Source organism: Ochotona curzoniae, unplaced genomic scaffold, assembly GCF_017591425.1.
Source record: "Ochotona curzoniae isolate NIBS_2020 unplaced genomic scaffold, NIBS_Ocur_1.0 scaffold_4506, whole genome shotgun sequence".
Lineage (NCBI taxonomy): Eukaryota > Metazoa > Chordata > Mammalia > Lagomorpha > Ochotonidae > Ochotona > Ochotona curzoniae.
In genome coordinates, this window is record NW_024467119.1 from 6,228,534 (window position 1) to 6,252,180 (window position 23,647).

The 23,647-nt window shown below is 53.6% G+C and overlaps 1 protein-coding gene across 3 annotated transcripts; it reads left to right on the forward strand.

Moving 5' to 3' along the window:
• Positions 1–5,257: 5,257 nt before the first annotated feature.
• SRD5A3 (steroid 5 alpha-reductase 3) lies at positions 5,258–15,974 on the forward strand. Of its 3 annotated transcripts, XM_040967210.1 has the most exons (6): positions 5,258–5,489; positions 10,118–10,253; positions 10,952–10,997; positions 11,518–11,718; positions 14,425–14,559; positions 15,316–15,974. In XM_040967210.1, the coding sequence occupies exons 1-6, from the start codon at positions 5,269–5,271 to the stop codon at positions 15,573–15,575; spliced, it is 999 nt and encodes a 332-aa protein (XP_040823144.1). In that variant the 5' UTR covers positions 5,258–5,268; the 3' UTR covers positions 15,576–15,974. The 3 variants fall into 3 exon arrangements, with proteins under 3 accessions (XP_040823144.1, XP_040823143.1, XP_040823145.1); XM_040967209.1 differs by lacking the exon at positions 10,952–10,997 and having other exon boundaries at positions 10,118–10,260; positions 11,512–11,718; XM_040967211.1 differs by lacking the exon at positions 10,952–10,997 and having other exon boundaries at positions 10,118–10,260.
• Positions 15,975–23,647: the final 7,673 nt, after the last annotated feature.

Genomic DNA, 23,647 nt, shown 5'->3' on the forward strand with positions numbered 1-23,647 from the left:
CGTGTAGTTGTGGGGGCAGGGGGGACACAGAAACCGCCTCGGCAGTGACGCCACGAGCCCCTTAGGCCAGGGCACGAGCCTTCCGGACAGCAGGAAGCGCCCTGGCAGAAGGCGTGGGCCTCGGTCAGGGATCCTGGCTGCACCAATGCCCGTGCCCACTGAATTTGCACATGGCAACATGGCCCTCGCTGGAACAAGAAGGACTCAAGCTCAGAAGGATCCAGCTTGGAGTCCAGGAAGATGGAAGAGACAGCAGGGGGCGGTGCTGTGGCGTGACAGGTTAAGCTACATCCCATACAGATGCTGGTTCAAGTCCTGTCTGCTCCACTTCTGATCCAGCTTCCTGGTAATGCACCTGGTAACACAAGATGGCTTGTCAGAGGACCGCAGGACGCTCCTGGCTTCAGCCCTGCCCATCCCTGCCCACTGTGGCCATCGGGGAGATCAGCCACTGGATCAAAGAGCTCTCTCCCTCTCCTCTGGAATTCTGCCTTTCAAATGCATAAATAAAAATTGTTTTATCAAATGAGAAAACCCCCTGGAGGTTGGCTAACTCACTCTCTCCCTCCTGCACGTGGGAGAGGAGGTCAAGCAAGACCACGGGGGTGGGAGGGGGGGAGACGCCTCATTGGAAACAGACCCTGCGGGACCTTGACCTGGAACTCGCTGGCCGCCAGAACCGTGAGATATGAATGCCTGTGGCTGAGTGGCTGAGGCACAGCAGAGCAAGGAGCAGCAGGGAGGGCCGGGACAAGCTCGGACAGCAGCACCTGCAGCCATGACCTTGGGACCTGGAACCCTGGGACACCCTGCTCTCGCTCTGAGGCAATGGAAGCCTGGGCAGGGTTCTGAGCAGGGCACAGTCTGTGCTTGTGGCTGGCAGGGGATCCAGAGGGGAGCAGGCAGCAGAGGGAGCCCAGGGGAGGACACCCCGGGAGTCCTTGTAGAGAGGGGAGAAGCAGTTATGAGAGCAAGATGAGAATCAACGTGAAGTTGAAGGCTGGGGACCGGGCAGCTGGCAGAAGGCCATTGCTGTCGCTGCTGGCAAGGCCTGCGATCTGTCCAGCACACGGTGCTGCTCTTGAAGCAAAGAAGGGCAATATGTTGGCCCGTGCCGGTTGGCAGGGTCTGTCCCTGACGGCAGCCCGGCTTTCCACCTGTGGAACAGCTGGTTTGGCCCAGCAGGGAGCGTTTAGCTGCCGGTTTCCAATTCAAACACTGCCCTCTTCTGGGGAGTCTTGGAACATAACCTCGGCGCCCCAGGAATCTGGTCCAGCAGCTGGAGCTGGAGACCCAGCTACCAGCTCTGGATCCAACCTCCTGCCGCCATTGTGCACTTTGGGAGGTTAGCAGAGGATGGCCCAGTCCTCCCCTGCCACCCACGTGGGAGCCTGGTGGAGCTGGGCTTCTGGTTTCAGCTTTGGCCTGGCTGTGGTGGGCGTGTGCAGACTGACCCAGCCACTCTTGGTCTCTTTAAATGCAAACATAAAAATGCCCTCTGATAAGATTCCAAACCCAAACCCCTGGGCTATTATTTTCTCCAAGCTCAGTCTTGGCTGTTCCCTCTATCTTGTTCCAAATCAAAGCCCACCGAGACCCCTCCACCCAGCAGCCTTGGGCCCCTCCACAGACTCACAAGCCACTTCTCTGGAAAGACCTCCTGAGGCCCAAAGCAGGTGTGTGGCAGCTGAGCTGGAGGCCCCACCCCACTGCTCAGGATCCCCCCTTCTGGGGATGTAGGCCCTTCCCCGGGATGGGCAGGTGGGGGAAGTGTGGCCCACACCTGCCAAGGTACTGACTGGCTTCTCCTGCGCAGCTCGCAGTTTTCTTTCCCTTTCTCTAACTCATTTTTCTTTCTTTTTCTTTCCCCTCTCTCTGTCTCTCTTCTTTCTTTCTTTTTTCTCTCTTTCTCTCCTCTCTTGTTTTTCTCTCCTCTCTCTCTCAGTCTCTCTCCCTGCTTTCCCTATCCCACTCTCTTCTCCTTCTGGGCCCACTTTCCACTAAGGACCAAAATCTCCACCTGAAACAACCTATGTTCTTACGGGTTGTGTGTCTGTGTGAGCATGCTTGCACACAAAATACAATGTATCTTATATATGCCAGCATGAAGAATTCCTCTCTCTGGGCCTGGTGCAGAGTGGTAGTGGTTAAAGTTCCCACCTTACAAGTGTCGGGATCCTATATGGGCCCCAGTTCTTGTTTCAGCTGCTCCACTTCCCTCCCAGCTCCCTGGGAAAGCAGTCAAGGACGGCCCAACGCCTTGAGACGCTGCACCTGCGTAGGAGACCCGGAAGAGCTCCTGGCTGTGACCAGAGCCTGGAGTGAAAATTGAAGGGCACTTCTCCACTTGACACAGCAACCCTGAGAACAAGGAAGCAGCATCAGAAGGCACAACCTTGGCAGCAAACTCGCTGGGCTCACAGACCTTCCCACTGTCCTGGCAGAAACGCCCATGACACCGTTTCAGACACATCTTAGTTGACCATGAACATCCAACGAGCCCACTGACAAATCACGCAGTCCCGTAGTGCTTACTCCATATTCCCAACATCTGCCCTGGGTGAGGGGTGGGCTTCTCCCCCAGCCTTGCACCACTCCCCACCACCCCACCTGAAGACCACCAGGCAGAGCCACCCTTTGTCCTCCAGTCCTTAAGGTCCCAATGACACTGCTGCACAACAAGCATACAATGATTTTTTTAATGAATATCTTTCTTTAATGATTTATTCAACTTTATTGGAAAGAGATTTATAGAGAGAAAAACAGAGAAAGCGGTCTTCCATCTGATGATTCATTCCCCAAATTGCTACAGTAACTAGCTGAGCCAATCCAAAGCCAGAAGCCAGACCTTCTTCCAGGTCTCCCACCTGGGCACAGGGTCCCAAGGCTTTGGGCCATCTTCCACCACTTTCCCAGGTCATAAGCAGGGAGCTGGATTGTTGGACTGGAAGTAAAGCAGCCAGACATGAACTGGCAGCCTTATGGGGTACTGGTAGCTACCACACCACCCCTAACAGCTTTTTAAAAATTATTTATTTATCTGAAAGGCACAAATACAAAGAGGAAGAGAGAGAGGAAAAAGACAGAAAAAGACCTTCTGTCCCCTGGCTCAGTCCTCAAGTGGCCACAATAGCTGGAGCTGGGCTGATCTATAGCTAGGAGCTTGGAGCTTCTTCCAGGTCTCCCATGTGGACACAGGGGCCCAGGCACCTGGGCCAGCCTCTGCTGTTTTCCAGGCACATTAGCAGAGCCAGACAGGAAGTGAAGCAGCAGGGACTCATACAGTGTCAATTTGGGTTGAATTAACATCTTAAAGACTCTCTTTTTTAAAAAAAAAAATCCATAAAAGAACTCAGTATCCATTTATAATTACCAAAAAGTCAATGTTGTTTAAAACGAATGAGCTGAGAAGCAGCAGCGTCATTACAGAGTACTGGAGGCCAGCTGGCCCAACACAATGGCTCAGTCAGCTAATCCTCCCCCTGCAGACAGAGACCCATGTTGGTGGCAAATTCATGTCTGGCTGTTCCACTTCCCGTGCAGTTCCCTGCTTGTGGCTTGGGAAAGCAGTGGTGGACGGCCCAAAGCCTTGGGACCCTGGACCCACTTGGGAGGTCTGTAGGAAGCTCCTGGCTTTGGATTGGCTCAGCTCCAGCCATTGTGGCCACTTGGGGAGTGAACCAGCAGATGGAAGATCTTTCTGTCTTTCCTTCTCTGTATAAATCTGCCTTTCCAATAAAAAATTTTAAATCTTAAGAAAAAGAAGAGGAGGAGGAAAAAGAGCTGCCGGGGCTGGAGACTTTGCTGCTCCAGTTGCCAAGAGCTGCTGGTCGTAGGCGCACTGCGACCCGCACAGGTTAGCTCTCTCCTTCTGCTGTTACATTTGCACATCCCGAGGATCCCGATGACCTGCCTTCCGCATCCTTCTGTGAGCGCGAGCCCGAGCAGGTACGAGGGGCCGAAGGAAATGAAAATATGTTAAGAAACCGGGAATTTCTGAGCAAAGGGAGGAAGCAGCAGCCTTGAACCAGTGGCTGTCCAACAAAAGTCACATCCTCATTTGAAGACCTCATTAGCTGGACCCCAGCTCTCTGCGGGAGGGGCAGCTCGGGAGAAGCACCTGCACCCAGCAGGCCAGCATGCCCAAGAAGCTGTGAGGAGGAAGTGCTGCAAGGAATTTCAGCAGTTCCATGCCCAGGAAGCCCTCCAGCCCCGCAAGAGCCGAGAGAGAGAGAGAGAGAGAGAGAGAAAGAGAGAGAGAGAGAGGGGTGGGATGAGGAAGTATGGAGGGAATCCCAGTCCAACTCTGATATTCAAGCAAAATAAATAAACCATTTGAACATAAGCAAAAGTTTGTTGGATGGGGCCGGCAGTGTTGTGCAGCCAGTGAAGGCTCTGCCTGTGACACCAGGATCCCATTGAGTATTGCTTCAAGTCCTAACTGTTCCCTTTCTGGTCAGTTCCCTGCTAACAGGGGAATGCCTGCATCCACGTGGGAGACCCGAGCTAAAGCTCCTGGTTCCTGGCCTGGACCTGGCCCAGCCCCAGCCATTACGACCAAGGAACCAACAAATGGAAGCTCTCTCTCTCTCTCCTCTCTCTGTCCCTCTCTCTGTAATGCTGGATTTCAAATAAATAAATAAATCTTGGTCGCCAAGGGGCAGTTATTGAAGCAGCCACCTGCCAGGCTGACATCTTATACGATGGCTGGTTGCTCTACTTCCTGTCCAGCTCTCTGCTAACTCACCTGCAAAAGCAGCAGAAGATGGTGACCCAAAATGCTTGGGCCCAACCCCACTGCCTTAATGAAGCTCCCGGTTCCTGGCTTCAACCTGCCCTAGGCAGTGAGTCAGCAGGTAGGAGAAAGAGATGGAAGCTCTCTCCCTCTTTCTGGATCTCCTCTCTGTAACTCTGCCTTTCAAGTAAGTAAATAAAAAATTTAAGTTCATTGGAAGTGGGATTAAATAAGTTTATCCGGGAACCCACCCTTCCCCCAAAAAAATCCAAGCATACGCAGGGTTTTCATACAGAACATGGAAAACGCAGATATGAAAAACTATATTTAGAGTGCCAAGTTTTCTGCATACAAAGAATCCTCTTTAAAGTGCACTTTTCTGAAGCTCGGCGGCTGGGCCGCTTCCAGCTCTCCCCTGCAACTCCTTGCAGGCTCAGCCAGCTGTGCGGGCGTGGCCGGCGCGTCCCCGCCCCGCGGCGTCACCAACGTCCCCGGCCGCGGGCTGCGCGCACGAGCCGGCTGCTCGGCGGGCCATGGCGCCCTGGGCGGGCGGCGAGCCGTGGGCGCTGTCGCCGCTGCGCGCGCTCTGGCTGGCGCTCGCCGCCGGCTTCCTGCTCGCCCTGCTGCTGCAGCTGCTGCCGCCCGGCCTGCTGCCGACCCACGCGCTCTTCCAGGACCTGATCCGCTACGGGAAAACCAAGCTCGGGGCGCCGCCGCGCCCGGCCCTCTGCCGGGCCTTTGATGTCCCCAAGAGGTAACCGCGCAGCCGGCAGAGGGCAGCAAGGGGGGACCCGGAGAGGCCAGGCCCGCGTGCGCGCGGCGGTCCTGGGGGGACACCCGGCCTGGCCCGCGGGGGCTCCTCACTGGGGCGCGTGGAGCTCAGGCGGGCCGGCCTTGCGGGCCTGTCCCTCGGCCTCTTGCAGCCCTGACGGCGGCAGGTGGCGCGTTTAGGGACAAGGTGCATCCCGGATTGGGTCCTCCGTAATATGCATCTTCAGTTGGCACTGAGAAGTGTGTCCACAGACGGCGGTGGGGGCTGGGGTGGACTGGCCCACCGCCGCTCGTGATTGCTGAAGACTGGGGTGGGGATGGCTCAAGCGTGGGGAGAGGCTGGAAGATCCTCGTCAGCTGGTTTATTCCCCACGTGGCCGCAAGGGCAGGCGCTGGGCTGAAGCCAGGAGCCTCTTCAGGGTCTCCCACGCGGGGCCTTCCTCCACTGCTTTCCCAGGCCACAAGATGGATGGGAAGTGGAGCAGGCCAGACACAGACCAGCGCCCATATGGGATCCCGGCACTTGCAGGCGAGAACTAACCAAGCGAGCCCTGGTGCCAGACCCTGGAGGGGTTTGTTTTTCATGCCTGTTTGAAGTTCTCACTTACGCATGCATTTAAAAAAAACAATTTTTTTTTTGCACCAAATTGAGATGGTCTTCGAGTTCCATTTTCCAGGAGCATTCTGAAGTACCCACATACACATACCCAAGACAAATTTAATCAAACTATTTCCTAAGAGTTCTTCCTGATAGAAACAGCCACTCTTAATGGAGGGTGTGCGCTTCCTTTTCAGCTCCACAGCGATCTGTTTTTACTATTTTGAAAAGGGCACCAATGTCCCTGGACTAAATAGCACTGTTTAAATCATCTCCCTGAAGTTGCTGTTCTGTGAGTCGCTGCCCCCTCCCACAGGCTGACTAGCTGAGAAAACCATGGAGTCCTTTGTCTGATCCTGCGGGTGTACTCCCTGGATGCACTGCAGCCATTGGTTACAGATGGGAAGTGTTACAACACTTGTGGCAGTTGGTACTCCTCGGGCCTGTGATTGCTACTATGTTGAGAAGGTACAAATCCAGCCAATAATGACAAGTGTTTTTTTCAAAAATCTTATGTGTGTGTTTGAAAGGCCAAATGGCTACACTGAACAAGGTTGGGCCAGGGGGAAGCCAGGCGCCTAGGACTCCTGGCCCCCTGGGAGTACAGGAACCCAATGAGTGGTGCCATCCTCTGCTGTTTACCCAGGTGCCTTAGCGGGGAACAGAGGGAAAGTGGAGCAGCTGGGACTAGAACTGGTACTCATAAGAGGCTGGTGTTACACGTGGTGGCTTCACATGCTGTGCTACAAGGCTGGCCCCCAAAAAGCATTTTTATGGAGACACAAAGCATTTGGATCAGAACTGGCAGTGTGTGCCCCTATAACGTGTGTCTCACTGTGTCTATGAGAGGGGGGCTGCAGATGGCACCTGTGTTATCTAGTGTCCTCACTGACAGCGTACTGCCCACGTGCCCCGTAAGGGAAGAGCTGGTCTCAGTGGCCGAGGAGCACGTGGGAGAGAATTCACTGCTGGCGTCACAGCAGCTGCCTTTGGTTTGGTGCCCACACATGCGAAGGACTTCAGAAAACTCATGGAAAATGGAATGAAGAGACATGTTTATTCTGGTGTCAAAAAAGAAGCCAGGAGCTTCACCCTGGTCTCGCACAGGGGTGCCAGGACCCAAGCACTTGGGCCATCTTCGGCTGCTTTCCCAGGCGCATCAGCAGGGAGCTGGATGAGAAGTGGGGCAGGAGAAACTCAAACCAGTGTGCACCTGGGCTGCAGGCATAGCGAGCAGCAGCTCCCCCTGCTGCACTGACCCTGCCGTGACTATGCGTGCTGAGGCACCTTAACCTTCCTGCCACACCTGGGACAGAGATGCTATTGCTGTGGTTCTATGGTAGAAAAGTCATTAGGCGAGGTCACTAGCCCAGTGCCACCGGGCTGGCTGGGCTGGCGGGCAGTGCAGAAGCCTGTTGACATCGATCCCAGCCTCGGACCCACCGCTGGTCCCCGTGGAGAGGACTTGGCACCGTGCGAAGCTGCACCTTGGGCGAGAGGTCTGTGGGAAGGGACTTGTGCAGGCAGAAGTGTTTAGCAGTGTCACCACCTGGTAACCTGGGCCTGGATTCGGACACGTTTTTCCCTCGGTGGCATGATGCTCCACAGTGGAAACAGCTGCAGCTCTCTACCAAAGACAGCGCGAGTCACTTTTACACCAAAGATGGTGCATAGGTCGTGGTTTGTTTAGAATTTCGTTACTGTCTGAGGAGGCAAAAATAAAGCTGTCGGTTCCTGGGATGCCTGTTTCCACTAGCCTGCCTGGGGGCGAGGGAGAGCTTCTCCTTTTTCTTTTTCTTTTCCTTCTGGTTCCTAGAGTTTTGATTCCCAGAAGATCTGAGTAGGTAGGTGACCTGGAGTGAGAGTCCCGGAGCTCCTGATGCGCGTAATGAACGTGGAAACGTGTCTGTTTCTGAAATTTCAAGATGGTTCTGAGTGCTGTGGAAGGACTGTGGTAGCACTGGGCCCTGGAGACAGAGGGAAGCCCAGATGTCACTCCTGGGGCCCAGGAGTCCCCCAGAGACTCAGGGATCAGTGGTGCAATGCGGTTGAGACTGGCTGTCTTTGTAACCATTCTGCAGTGGCTCCTCTGTATTGGCAGGTTCCTAATCCATCAGTTTACCCAACTGCAGGTGGACGATATTTGAAAAAATAAATCATTGCATCTGTAATGGATACGTGCAGACTTTTTCTCATGACTGTCCCCAGACCGTGCAGCATAGCCACTGTTTACGTAGCGTTCACATGGCAGTAGAGATTAGTCATTTAGAGGGCAGTCCAAGTTGGTCTGCAAGAGGCTCCATATAGATGAGAGGGTCCTGCAGCAAGTTCAAGGAAACATGGAATTAAAAAGATGAGTGTAATTAAGGGGGAGGGCAGGCAAAGAAAATTGAAATCACGTGGAGTTTTGTTAGGCTGGAGGGACCAGTCAAAATGGAGTTAACAACAAAATTGCCTCAAGTGCGAGCTACTGAGGAAACTGGGCTCTTGGGCCCGGAGAGGAGGTGGGCCCTCCACAGCGTGGAGACCATCTGGCAGTGGCTGGCCAGTGGCTGGCCCTGAGGCAGGTATAACAGTCCTGTTGGCTCACTGCATGGCAAACCCAGGTGGGCTCCCGTGGAGTGTGTGTTCACCCGAGGGCTGTGGGCCTGGGCTTGGGAATGTTCCAGAACATCCTGGGGGGGGCCCTGGGTTTGTTGATTCCTCTTCTGGCTCCAGGGTATTTTCATTATCAGGGTCAGAATGGGAGAGGGGCAAGGGTGACCCAGAGGGCAGGGGACTGTGGGCACCTAGGATGGTCCAGGAGGCCAGGACTGGCTCAGGAGCAGGCAAGTGTAGATGGTCTAAGATGGTCCAAAGAGGAAGTTTTTGAACATCGACAAGTGATGCCAGCAGTGGGAAATTCCATCCTGGCAGGCGTAGTTCAGTGTGCAGCAACACCGTAATAATGAGTGATGTTACTTTGGCGACGTGATGTAGGTGGTCATGATACAAGATGAATTTGATGTGTAGACTTGGGGGTACATATGTGTATGCAAGAGTTTTAAGAATCAAATCCCCCCAGCCCTGAGCAGATAAGGGCTTCCAACCTGTGTCAGGAAAGGTCTGGGGAAGTAAGCCTCATGATCTCTCAGCATTCTCTCTTTTTATTTCATTGTTTTATTTTTTATGATACAGTTCCATAGGATCAGGGGTTTCTTCCCACTTCCCCATTTGCCCTCTGCCTCACTGATTTCCCCTATATCATTACAATAGTATAGTCCTTCAACGCCGGCACAAAGCCATTGTTCTGCAATCTGTGCTGACGTGGCAGGTACAGTTTCATCAGGAGTCCTTTTATCCGGGAGTAGAGATGCCTTCTGCATTGTGTCTTCTCGGCGTGCGAGTCTCCCTTACACAGTTCGTCTAAATGAATGTACCTGCAGACATACACCTAGGGAGACAGAAGAGATCTCATCTTTTGCATGACGGTCACCTGGTATCACAGAGAACATTGGATATTTGTTGGGAATTGGCTTATTTCACAGAGTATAATGGTCTCGAGTTGGGGCCATTTTCAACGTCATCTTTCACGTTAGATGAGCGAGGTTAATGGTATGGGTGTCATCGTGGTTTCAGTTGAACCCAGTTTGCCAGCAGTGTTCCGTGGTGGGCCGAGAGCTGGCAGGCGCTGATCCCTTGTTGGAGGACCAGAGAGCAGCCGAACGGCGACAGCTGCGGGGCTGCCCAGGGTCCCCAAACCTCTTACACCCCCAGAACCTCTCTGCAGGGCCCTGCCACCCACACCCCACCCCCGTTCAGGGCATCAACCCCCCAGAGATAAGGCAGGTTGTAATGGACGCAGTGTGTGTTTCCTGAGGTGGCTTGTGTGCACCTTAACCTCAGAGACGCCTCTTTGTTCCTGGCCCCGCCAGTGGAAGGGAAACTGTGCCACCTTTGGGTGTGCCAGGACAGGGTGAGAGTGCCATCTTCCCAGGCGGCTCACTGGAGACCCGCCTCGATGCCTCCCGTAGGTACTTCTCACACTTCTACGTCGTCTCGGTGCTGTGGAACGGCTTCCTGCTCTGGCTCCTGTCTCAGTCTGTGTTCCTGGGCGTTCCCTTTCCACACTGGCTGCATGGCTTGCTCACAGTTCTGGGGGCCACGCAGGTCCAAGGTAAGAACCCCACCACCAGCCCAGGCTCCTGCACCACCGCCAGCCTGTTCCCCTCGCTCCTACCTGCTGGAACTCACAGGACCTGTGCTGGGTGGGTGGCAGAGGCCATGTCGCCAAGTCCTCCGCTACCATCAGGGGACATTGCCACCAGCCCTGTGAGCAGCTGGCGTGCCCTGTTCCAAGCCCAGCTTGGTCAATGTGTATTGCCACGGACCAGGGACAGCCTTCCGCACCCACAGGCTCGTCTCAGAGGCCCATTAGGACATCCCCTCTGATCACCGTGTGCTGATGGAGGGCAAGGTTGCTGATGGAATCATGGTTGACCAGATGCTCCCAGAAGAGTCTGCCACAGTGTCAGATAAACAGGATAGTCCCTTTATTATTGTTGTTACTGCTTATTGTGTTTTATTTGTTTGAAAGGCTGAGTTACAGAAAGGGAAGCAGGAAGAAAGCTTCCATTTGCTGGTTCACTCCCCAGATGGCTACAACAGCCGGAGCTGGGGTGGTCCAAGCCTGGGAGCCAGGAGCTCCTTGAGGTCTCCCGTGTGGATGCAGGAGCCCAAGCACTCTACTGCTTTCCCAGGCACATCAGCAGGGAGCTAGACGGAAAGTGGAGCAGCCAGGACTCGAACCTGCACCTACATGGGATGGGGTACAGTTTGCTATGCCATAGTGCTGGCACCAGGCCAAGTTTTACAAGAAAGAATTGAAGGTGAAAGCTGTACAAGTGCCCACTGGTTAAGGAGCGAACGGGGAGCAGAGTTAGAAACAAACGATTCTCTTGTCTGCTGTTCCAGCTCACAGGAACTGGTTGCAAAAAATGGGAAGAAATTAGGAAATGGGACAGCATGGAGCCTGGGACAGGCTGGAGTGTTGGTGTGTGGACACTGGGCTGGTCAGGAGCCTTCCTCCAGAGAGTCAGAATTGAGCTTTCCGGAACTGGGGGTGGGAGAGACTGAGGCAGGCGGAGGCCGATGGTGGCCGGAAGCCAGGGCTGGGGGCGCTGGCCGTGCATGTTACTTGAAAAGGCAGTTATTCTTGGGGCAGAGAGTGTGAGGCCGTCGGGGGGCGGGGGTCCCCCAGCGTCCTGCTGGCCTTCCTTCTCTAAGAAAGTGGGTACTTGCTGTCTCTCCTTCCCACCTCTGCGGTGCCCACGACCCTGGCTCGGACAGCCTGGAGTCGTGGCTGGGACTGGACGCAGGTGCCAGCCCCAGCCCCTCGCGTGACTCTGCCTGCTTCCTGGCCTTGCAGGGCCAGCGGGCGGCGAGGGCACGCTGTCGGTGCTGCTGGTGCTGGGCTGCCTCTGGCTGCACAGCGCGCGGCGCCTCTTTGAGTGCTACTGCGTCAGCGTCTTCTCGCACGCCGTCATGCACCTGGTGCACTACTGCTTCGGGCTGGCCTACTACGTGCTGCTGGGCCTGACGGTGCTCACCCAGGCGCCGCTGGACGGCCACCACGGTGAGTGCACCCCGCCCAGAGGATCTGGCCCCGCGGGGCTTAGCTGGAGGGCGACTTCGGGTTGGAGAGGGCTCAGCCTGAATGGGAGAGGGGCGGGGCAGACAGTAGATGGGCCAGAGCAGCTTTCCTGAGAGAAGACCCCTGCCCTGGAGGTGGGGAGGGAGCCCTAGGTCCCCACCCCGCTCACAACGGAGCTTTTCTTCCTGGGCTGTGGCCTGAGTGGGAGGGGGAGCCTGAGCCTGGGAGTGGGGGAGGGGAGCCCGGAGCTCCTGGAAACACAACCCTGACCTTTGTCTCCTTGGGGGTTTTGTTTCACTCGGAGGAGGCTGTGGCGTGGCAAGGCTCTGCACAAGCAGTGTGTGTTGCTTCTAATGAATGCGAGTGCTGTGGGTGACAGCAACGGGCTCCCTTGGAGCCTGGTGGTTTGAGGGCACGCGGGGAGGGAGCTTGCTCCTGCGCTTGCAGCTCAGCTCCTCTGGCTAGGTTATTTACAGGCTGTAGCCACTCAGCCCTCCTCCCTGCTTCATCAGGCTCCCATCTCTCCTCTCTGTGTCTCGCCGTGACCTTCAGCCCGTGCCGTGGCTGGTGGGCAGCGCTGTTTCCTGCCCATAGGAACTTTCTAAAGTGCTCTGAGTCTGCCAGCTGCGGTAGTCCCCGGGTGCTTCTGGACTTGTCTGTGACTGGACACGTGGCCACCCCACACACACTTTGATAATCAGGCAGTGGAAGCCACGCCTCGCTCCCCCCCCACACACACACACCTGTGCCTGGGGCTGTTTTTCTGTTTCTTCTACTTGTCCTTCCAGAGGTCATCTCAGGCTAGCAGTTTAAGCTGCTGCGCTGCCACCCTGCCTGCTGCTGATCCAGCTCCCCTCCGATGCAGCTGCGAAAGCTGGAGGATGGCTCCAGCCCTGCTGCCCTGTGGCGTTCCCGGCTCCTGGCCTTGGCCTGGCCCACGCCTGGCTGTTGGGCTTCCTTGGGCAAATAAACCCACAGATGCTGCATCTCTTTCTCCTTTGTCCCTAATCCTCTCCCACTCTGTTCAGTTTCAAAAAAAAATCTTAAAAATGGAAGATTGCCTAGGTACACCTTGGGCAGTTTTGGGGGGACAGCTGGTCTTAGAAATGCCATGGGGACGGGACACATTGGGACAGGCACCTGCCAGCCACCCCATCGGGAGGTTCTGCGAACCTAAAGCCAACTCCCTTCACCTCTCAAGCCCCTAGCAGTAATTAGGGACGCAGACCAACTGCTCAAGGTCCCTGGGAAAGTGGGCAGCAAGGCCTGGGATCCATCTGGACTGGGTGGCTGTGCCAGTGGCAGCCTGAGTGAGTGCTCAGCAAGCCAACCGATAAATACAATCAATAAATACACCCTGCAGAAGATGGATCTGCAGGAGGCAAGCGTCTCTGAGCACCACTGGGCCAGGTTGAAGCCAGGAGCCCAGAGGTTCATCCGGGTCTCCCCTGTGGGGGGCAGGGGCCCAAGCATTGCCCTCCCAGGCCATCAGCAAGGAGCTGCATCCGAAGTGCTGTGTGGTAATTCTGGCCTCGGACACAGCCAGCTCCTCTGTGGGCATTTTCTGCATGGTATAGACAGGGAGCTGGGCGGGGGCCACACTCCCAGCCCCTTGCTTGGTCCTGTCATAATTGCCCTGGAAGCCCAGCAGATGTGAAACTATTTTTTTTTTCTTTATTGATTTGAAAAGCAGAGAGAAAGAGGCAGAGAGAGTGCTTCCTTCCACTGATTCACTCCCCAAATGTCTGTGATGATCAGGGCTGGTCAAGCCGAACCCTGGAGCCAGAATCTCCATCGGAGTCTCCCGCATGGGTGCAAGGGCGGCCTTGGCCATCCTCTGCTGCTTTCTCAGGTGCTTCAGTAAGGAGCTGGATGAGAAGTGGAGCAACCTGGGCTCAGATCAGTGCCCAAGTTTTTAAAACAAGCTTACTCGGTGGTGCTTGGTGGAACACCACTCACTGCCCATCACCGTGACTGCCACGTGCAGGGACCTGTGTGGAGTAGCTTTGCGGGTGGTTCTCCTTGCATCAACCCTTCCGCGCGGACTGTGCTGCCAGCAGACGGTGTTTGGCTGGGGACAAGGCTAGCACGGTGCTGGGAATGTCTGTGTCCTGGGGTCTGGGTCCCCGCCCACTCCTGATTCCGGTTTCCTGCGGGTGGAGTTCCTGGGGGATGGCAGTGAAGTTCGCCTGTCAGGATTCCTGCCACCAGGGGAGACCGGAAGCAGTCCCCCACTCCTGGCTTCACGGTCTACTTGCCTCGGGTCACTTTTGTCTGTTCTGCTGAGGTCCTGCTCCTCTTGGGCTCCTTGAGCCACCAGGGTCCTGTTCTTCCTTGTAGCTGGGGGAAAAGAGGAAGATTTTCTGTGTCTCTATCTCTCTCTGATGAGATTCTCCTTCAACCAGAGAGGGGTGCTATTTGTCATTTGTCTTGCAGGATCCACCCCTCCCTGATTTGAGGAACTATCTCCTCCCCAAGCCTGTCACCCCAGCAACATTGGGCACTCGGGGTCTGGCTGGGTGGTAGCTGTGCTGGGAAGTATGGCCCTGAGCCAGGAGAGTGTGCTGGTTGGGATCCCCAGGGCGGCTGGGGGCTGTGGATGCCTGCTGGCCTTGGGAAGCGGTGCCCGGCTCTGGAGGCCATGATGCTTTCAAAGGCCACCCGGTCAGCCTCCTCTCCCCTCTGCAGTGTACATGATAGGCAAGAACCTGCTGAGACAGGCGCGATGGTTCCACATCCTGGGCACATTGCTGTTCATCTGGTCGTCCGCCCATCAGTACAGGTGCCATGTCATCCTAGGCAAGCTCAGGAGGAACAAAGCAGGTGAGATCTTTGGCCCGCCTTGACCCTTTGTGCCCTAATCAACCATGTAGATTATCAAAATAAAATAGTAATAATAAAAGAAAAGAAGAAAAGCTCTCTGGCCGGCCCCCACATGGGGTCTCAGCCCTTGGACTCAGTTTTTTATCATCCTTTGCTTTCCTGCCCTATTGCAAATGCTCTTTTATTTGCTGGGTTTTGCTTTTGTTTGTTTGTTTTGCAAAAACCATCCCTGTGGTCTTGCTCGTCTGGGCTGGAAATGAGAGCCTTGCACAGAAAGTTCTGTGACATTCTCTGCCGTGTTCCACAGGCCGGGGCCATGCCCTGAGGAGTTGAGTCACGGTGGAATTTAGCATCCTTCTAGCCAGAGCTGAAACACTTGAGCTTGGCGTTAGCTTCTATTGATTCATCCCACATACTGTTTCCATCAGGCTGCTTGAAATATTAAAATCTATTAAATATTCAAAAAGGAATAATGGTGCCTGATATTTATGGAAGGCTTGCCTTCTGCCAGGCCTCTTCCCAGCACTTGGCCTGAGCGCTCGGTGCAGTCCCCACATGAAATGGGGACCTGTCTTGTCCTGTTAGAGAGAAGCAAACTGAAGGCCAGGGAGGGGTGAGCAGGTTAAGGACAGCCAGGGTATGAGCCCAGGACCGGTCTGCTAAGCCGAGGAGCTGCCAGCAGGGGTGGGCGGCTAGCCCGCAGGTGTGGCTGGCAGAGGGCGACACCCGTTGACCTTTTGTTCTTTACCATGGCAGGCGTGGTCATCCACTGCCAGCACAGGATCCCCTTCGGAGACTGGTTTGAATACGTGTCTTCGCCCAACTACTTGGCAGAGCTGCTGATCTACGTGTCCCTGGCCGTCACCTTCGGGTTGCGCAACTTCACGTGGTGGCTGGTGGTGACCTACGTCTTCTTCAGCCAGGCCCTGTCTGCCTTGCTCAGCCACAGGTTCTACAGAAGCCAGTTTGTCTCCTACCCGAAGCGTAGGAAAGCGTACCTGCCATTTGTGTTTTAGGAGATGCTCGGGCCGGAAGACCCCGCACCGCAGCACTGCCATGCAGGTTCATTCCCGGCCTTGGGACAGTCTGCAGGCCCCAGGAGAAGCTTCTGTGGGACCATTTGAAACTGTGAAGAGTTTTCTATGCTGAAAAGTCATTCCTGAGAGAGCAAAGGTTTGCCCTTCAAGAAAATGCAATCTGTAAGGCGTCTTCAGTAAATGGTTGGCAGCCCTAGGGGTGCAGTGTCTGCCCTCTCAGATGCCAGCAACCCCAAAATGAGACTCCTGTGCAGGCAACTTCCAAGCGCAGGAACCAAGGGATGCGGTGTTACACCTGTGCATGCTCCCATGCAGCAAGTACACACACACACACACACACACACACACACACATGCACACGCACACACATGCACACACATGCACACACAGATGCACGCACACACACACACACACACACACAAACACACACACACACACATATGCACACACGCACGGGAAGGGATGGGCGAGCCTGCGAGGGAAGGCTCCCCCGACTCATACGGAGCCATGAGTGAAACACTGCCATGGCGGCAGACAGGATGGCCTTGGAACTCACACACCTGCAACCTCACGCCCATGGCTCCCGCTAAGGACATCTGTTGGAAGTTGTTGATGATCACACGTCGCACCAGGCTCTCCTGCCATGGAAGGCCCTTGCCCGCATCCCCCGCCCCACTCACAATCCAGCAGCTGGTTCTGGTGCGTCTTCCGTTAAACCACCCTCTGGGCATTCCTTCCCAGGCAAGTGCTTCCAGAAGTGGGGCCGGGGTGGAGTCCAAAACCCCCCGGGGTGGAGCAGACTCAGTCCTGACAGGTGCAGGAGGTGCAGCCACGTTCTGCATCTGCTGTGATGCGATGGATTAGAGTCTGCGAGGAGTCAGATATGGAGGAATAAAGTTTACACTGAAAAGAGCTTGTGTTTGAGCTTGCTGAATCCAAGCGAGATAAGGGAATCTTGCAAGAGGGAAACCAAAGCCAGGAGATCCTAGAAACACCAGTAAAACCGCACCCTCGCTCAGCGTGAGCTGTGAGGTTTTCGTGTTAACAGGCCACTGTATCAACTCTTACACACGTCATGCTCTAGTTGCTGTGGAGTTCTGCATGTACAGCCCTGTTGCTATGGGGACCAAACACCCAGCCACATACAGAGTTAGGAATGGGACAGGCAGGTGGCAAGCTTCAGTCACAAAGTGGAAGCCATACTTCCCCATGTCCTATGGTCTGCTGGCCTGTCAATCAAATGTCTCCTCCCCAGGATGTGTCCCCCAGACCTGGGACTTGGGGGCGGTGTCATATGGCCACTGTCCTTTCCAGGCAATGGGGAGGGGCGTCCTCTCCACCTTTCCCCTGCTGTGCCCACTTTGTCCCTGAGTATGTGTCTGTGATTCCCTTACCTTTAAAAAAAAAAGGGGTTTTGTTGTTTGTTTGTTTTGTTTTTTTATTGGAAAATTAGACATACAGAGAGGAGGGGAGACAAAGAGGAAGATCTTCCGTCCAATGATTCACTCCCCAAGAGATCGTAATGGCTGGAGCTATACCAATCCAAAGCCAGGAGACCAGAGCCTCTTCCAGATCTCCCACGCGGGTGCAGGGTCCCAAGGCTTTGGGCTGTCCTCAGTTGCTTTGCCAGGCCACAGGCAGGGAGCTGGATGGGAAGCAGGGCCTCCAGGATTAGAATCGGCACCCACATGGGATCCTGGTGTGTGCAAGGTAAGGACTTTAGCTGCTAGGCCCTGCTAGGGCCTGCACCAGGCCCTGCTCACCTTTTGAATAAATTTTATTTAAAAAAAAATGAATAAGACATTGATTATACACTGAAAGTTAAGACTACAAAGTAAAATAACTGCAATTAAAATTTTATATATACACCCCATCCATGCCCTTGTGTTGGTCAACTGAGGCTGAGAAATTGAATTCCTTTTAGCCTCACTTTTATTTTTATACAACTTATTATATTCGAAAAGCAGAGAGAGACAGATCCCCCCAAATGGCCACAACAGCTGGGGCTGGGCGGGGCTAGTGAGAAGCCAGGAGCTCCCTCTGGGGCTCCCATGTGGGGGCGGAGGCTCAAACACGAGGGCCAGCTTCTGCCCCTTTCCCAGGAGAGATGCACTGGCAGGGAGCTGGGTCCGAAGTGGGGCAGCAGGGACTCAAACTGGCATTCATATGGGATGCCACTGTCTCGGGCAGTGGCTTAATGCACTGCACACAGCGCTAGCCCCCTCTTCTAACCTAACTTGATTTTCCTGTTGGCTTAGTTGAGCACTCTTTTCTGTCGCTGCTTCCACAAAGCGCAAAGCCAACTGAACTACCTGCAAACAGCAAACCCTGAGTGAACTACAGATGACAAAGGTGTGATGAGAAAGCACTCCTGTCCAGTCCCTGAGCTGTAGCTAACTGTTTAGTAATATTTATAGTGAACCTGAGTCATCTTGTCTCCACAAAACTCAACTCTCAATTTTTTTTAACATTTATTGATAATTTTTATTGGAAAGGCGAATTTACAAAGAGACAAAGATCTTTCATCCTCTAGTTCATTCCCCAGATGGCCGGAGCTGAGCTGTCAGAAGCCAGGAGCCTCTTCCTGGTCTCCCACGAGGCCGTCCTCTGCTGCCTTCCCAGGCATATTAGCAGGGAGCTGGATCACAAGTGGACTGGCTGGGACTCGTACTGGCGTTCTGAAATGGGGTACTGGCGTCACAAGCAGTAGCTTTGCTGCACCACAGGTCAGCCTGCAAGTGCTCTCTGTACAGTGAAAACTGAATTCATCCAATTCCTGGTAGCACTCTGGAACTCAAGATGGAGAGAACAGTTGTCAGCCTAACACCTTTACTTGAAATGTAATCGCTTCCTTGAGTTTTATGCAACGAGAGGTGAATTTCTGGTGAGGGGCACACTCATGCCGGACATCCTGCTGGGTTCCCGGTTTTTCACGTCCTCCAGTCGTGGAGTCTTCCTCCCATTGCTCTCTCCCTCTACTGATAATCCTCCATTCTACCTCTCCAACAGAACCTGTCCCCGGCCCCATCCTGACTGAGCCACCCCATCACTTGCCTAGACAACCCTGAAGTGTCGCTGCTTCTCCTTTCTGCCTGCAGCCGGTCAGCACAACCCAGAGGGTGCCCCCAGAAGAACAGTCCCGCGTGTGTTCCCAAACCTTGCCGCAATGTCAAGCTCTCTGAGGTTGAGGCTAACATTCTTATGATAACCTACCAGGTCTCATACCCCAAAAGAATGAGACCCCCAAGCCTACCTGGGCCCAAGGGGGTGATGGAAGAAATGCAAAGCAAGAAGTAGGGAAACTGTTGCTTAATTTCAGGGCTCCCCAAACAATTAGGGATGAGGGTTCTCGTGCATTTAAGTCAGGGCTGAGGCACCTGTTTGGGTCACATCCCGACTTCTGGCTTCCTCATGACCTTGCTGTGAATGGTTGATGACACCTGCTCTTCAGGGGATTAACAGTGGCCAGGTGGGCTTCAGTTTTTATTTTTGTTTTCCCTGGGATCTTGGGGTGCCCAGTTAGCAGGAATTACTTTGGCCACAAACCTGGAATTCCCTTCTACAACTCCTCGGGACAAGACTGGTCAGTGGTTTTCCTTCAGTCTGGTCATTGGAACCTCACCCTGCCAGCTGTACACCTCTCTCAGTTCAGTAAGTTCTTTTAGACAAAGGACAGGTAAGGACACCTTGGGGCTAAGGGAGAGGGCGAGAGGCTGGCTCCTAGGCTATGGCACGGGCCTCATCCCCTCCTGGGCTTAGCCTCATCTATGATGGGCGCACATCACGACCCCCACAGTAGTCCTCTATGCACATGAGTCCCACTGCGTTTCGGGGCCTGTGCTCTGGCCATTCCCTCTGCATCAAGTATCCAGGTACACTTCTCCCTCACGTTCTCCAAGTCTTTGTTAAATGTCCCTGCATGGTGACCACAACAAGGTCCTACAAGTCCTGTGTCTTGGTTGCTGGGCTCAGGGCTCTGGGCATGACTGGCTGGGTGCTCTGGAGTCACTGGGGCTGTGGGTTCATCCACACCCCTCCCCAACCTCTCTCAGCTGGATTCAGTTCCACTGAGGGCCTACTTTGCCCGTGGCTGGGGGCCTCCCTCTCTTCCTGGCCACACGGGCCTCACCAGGGACCATATCTGAGCACAGTGCCCGGCTACCATCAAGCAGACTAGTCAGGAGGTGCTACAGAGATGATCTATTCTCTTAGACTGATCGTCTTGGAAATGTTACATTGCATTTGTTAGGAGGAAATTAAATCCACTCGCATTCAGAGGAAGAGGATTATAGGAGTGAAACTAGGAGCTGTTACTGGGTGTTACTAGTTATTGAGGACCAGTCACTTGCTAGGATTGGTATGCATTTCATGGATAAAACACTGGCCTGGGAGACCCACATCAGATGCCTGGCCCCTGATGCTGCCTGGCTGTTGATGGAGTCCCACAGCCACAGGGTGGGACTCAAAGCAGCTGGGTTCCTGCCACCCACGTGGGCTATATGGATACCATTCCCAGGACTTGTCTTTGGACTCCAACCATTGAACATGTGGGGATAGACTGGTGGTGAGAAGTTGTTCTCTCAATCCCTCGGCCTCACAAATAAATAAAAGTGCAGTAATTAAATGGTAACCTAGGGCCTGGCACGGTGGCCTAGAGGCTGAAGTCCTTGCCTTCAACACTCCGGGATCCCATATGGGCATCGGTTCTCATCCTGGCAGATCCACTTCCCATCCAGTTCCCTGCTTGTGGCCTGGGAAGGCAGCTGAGGACAGCCCAAAGCCTTGGAGTCCTTCACCTGTGTGGAAGATCTGGAAGAAGTTCCTGGCTCCTGGCTTCAGATCGGCTGAGCACCGGCCATTGCAGTCACTTGGGGAGCAAATCATCAGATGGAAGATCTTCCTCTCTGTCTCTCCTCCTCTCTGTATATCTCTGACTTTGCAATAAAAATAAATCTTTAAAAAAAATGGTGACCTAATCCCCTTCTCTCCCCCTCCCTCCTTACCCATCTCCCTATCTCTCTGTATATCTTCATGTCACACATGCACCACTTCCATTTCTCTCTGCTCTGATAATCCGTAACAAATGCCAATTGTATTGAGCCACCTAGTTTTGGTTTGTTCTGTAGCAATGGCCAGCTGATGTGTTATCTTCCACACAAAAACTACAATGTCCTTTTCCACAGACACTTATTGTTTGTGTCCCCTCATTGGAAAGAAAGTGCTGTGAGAACAGCATGCTTAGCTTTTATTTTTTGAGATTGCTTTGCTCACAGTGTAGCCCCTCACCCCAGGTACCTTGCTTCAGCAGGTGGATGTCCCCACCAAAGACTGAATGCTTGTACTGACAGGTGTGAAAGGCAATGCGCTAATTATGCATTTATCCTTCTAGAAATCTATGTTAAGGAGGAGAAAATTAAACTTTTAGGAATTCATACCTTATTACAAGTCTGATCCATATCTCAGATTTTATAAGAGAAATGCAGCATTGGTGGGAAGTGGCAACAAATACATTTATTCTTCCAAATATTAAAACCAAAGCCTGTTTGGCAAAGACAGCAGTGACGGCTACCTTCAGCTTGAAGCGCATGTCTGTAATATTTGCTCCTCCCACAAACTGAACAAATCCTTCCGCCCTTGGCCGTTGCTTCCTCTCTGAGCTCCAGTCACGTTGTGTGATCTGCCATTGACTAGCTCTGGTATGCTTTGTGAGATTAGCTCAAAAACTTAGCAACGGAGGACACATCAGAATCACCAATTTTTCTAAAAATGTGTGAACCTGCTGTGTTGCATCATTACCTGAACTATTTTGAGTCTCCCGTTTTCGGTTTCAGCTAGCAGTGTCTCTGGTAACCTTGTACCTTCTAAGTTTACTAAGCTTTCTGCTTACTAACACTCACCTCTTTCATTCTGCAAGATATTTTTTTTAATTCAAGAATTCTACAATGTAGTGAGCAAATCAAAGTGTTCTCTCTACGCACAATCATGATTTCATACGTTTCAATATTTGTCCCTTCTTAGAGTCACTTTCCTGAGGAATGTGTTAAATTGCTGTTGTTTTATTCAAGAAGGACAAAGGGTTTTAATCCAGATTAATTCCGTTTGCCTTCTCTGGAGTGTCTTTACTGGAGTGTGGCAAACTGAGAGGCTAGAGCGCCTGATACTGTCCTAAGGGTGTGTCGGAATGCCTAAGTCACCCTGGACTCCCGCTTGTGTGTGCACACTAATCCTGTTTTCTTTCGCACAGGGTGTAGACCTGTCAAGATCAAAGGCCTTTGTGGATGCCGAGAGACGTTCTCATTCTTGGAGCACTGCTCTACCTAGAGCTTGACGCTCCCTCACTCTGGTTTGCTTTGCAGTACTTAGGCCTACCCTACGTCGTCCTGACTCGGCAGGTTTGCTTGCTGATAAAGGTGGTACCACAAGGAGGAGCACGCAGGCTGTGCCCAGCCCCCCAACGTGTCTGGCAGCAGCCACTGAAAAGGCACGGGCACAGTGCATTCTGGCTCCATTCTCAGACAGTATCTACAGAATGACCTTGGGAAACATCTTCCTGTTTGGCCTGGAAAACATGAAGGCCATCGTGGGATGCACAGCGGGAACCCTGGAACTGCATCAGGAGTCTGTGGGAACAGCTGAGTCTACAAGCTTCAGGTCCCAAGCTCCCCTTGGGGAATGAGGAAACTCGATGTTTATTCAGGATGCCCCCCCCCCCCCCCCCCCCCCCCCCCCCCGGCTCAGAGCGGCCAGCGAGGTTGCTTCCATACCAGTTTTCATCAGTGCTGGTGAGTTTCATTGAGAGGAAGGAGCCAATGGCCAATACAGAATCTAATATAACAATTTCTGTTCTAAAAAAAGATTTATTTGCTGTTGGAAAGACAGACCAGATTTACAGAGAGGAGAGACAGAAAGATCTTCCAGTCACTGGTTCACTCAAACCGCCACAAAGGCTAGAGGTGGGCCGATGTGAAGCCAGGAGCTTTTTCTAGGTCTCCCACACAGGGTTCAGGGTCCCAAGGCTTTGGGCCATCCTCCACTCCTTTCTCAGGCCACAAGCAGGGAGCGGATGGGAAGTGGAGCAGCCGGGACATGAAGCAGTGCCCATATGGGATCCCGGCACTTCCAAGGTAAGGATTTAGCCATTAAGCCATTGTGCTGGATCCCAATTTAAAATTTATGTCCCTTGTTTCCCTAATGACAGAAAACATAAGGAGGCCTTTGGGATGCTATGCCGTGCTCGCACGTGCCTTGGGGTACATGTGCGGCTTCTGCCAATTTCAGGAATCATATCTTACACCTGCAGAGGCATGAAAACGTCACTACATTAATGGAAACTTTGAACTCAGGCTCACCTAAAATGAATTCCCATGAAGATTTAATGATGTCAAGGCTTGAGGGTCCGTGATTTGGCAGTATCCCATATGGATGCCAGTTCATGTCCCAGCTGCTCCACTTCAGACCCAGCTTCCTCCTAAAGTCTCAGGAAAGCCGCGGATGACAACAGTCCAGGAGCCTGGGGCCCCAGGTGAGGCTCCTGACTCCTCCCTTTGGCCTCGCCCAACCCGTATGCGGCAGCCATCAGCGAAGTGAACCAGCAGATGGAAGATCTCTCTTTCTCAGTCTCTCCCCCAGCCCTGACTCAGTGTCTCCATGTGTCCCTCTCTCTGTGCAACTGTTATTCAAACAAAAATAAATCTTTCTTTTTTAATTTAAAGATTCTATTTTTGTCTGTGCTTCTGGGGAACTCTTGGCTGGAATCCATCATCCCGGCCCTGCAGGTGGAGGGGCTGGTGCCCAGGGAGAAGGTCTGAGGATGTGTCGGAATGGGAGCCTGAGGGCGTGTCTGACAGGAAGGAATGACTTCTGGGATCTTCCATGGACCAGACCTTTGCATTTGCAGGTAGGGGAGGGGGCTGGGACCAGGTGGTTTAGAGAGGGCGATACTAGAGGGCATGTGCAGGTCAGGCCAAGGCACCTGCCCACAAGGGAAACCTGGGCTGGGCTAACAGCATCATCTGCCACCCACCCACACAGAAGCTGGGGCTGGGGGACAT

Coding starts and splice junctions, on each gene's coding strand:
- SRD5A3 (XM_040967210.1), top strand. CDS start 5,269: ATGGCGCCCTGGGCGGGCGGCGAGCCGTGGGCGCTGTCGCCGCTGCGC. Junction 11,719..14,424: donor GCCGCTGGACGGCCACCACG/GTGAGTGCACCC, acceptor TCCCCTCTGCAG/TGTACATGATAGGCAAGAAC. Junction 14,560..15,315: donor GCTCAGGAGGAACAAAGCAG/GTGAGATCTTTG, acceptor TTACCATGGCAG/GCGTGGTCATCCACTGCCAG.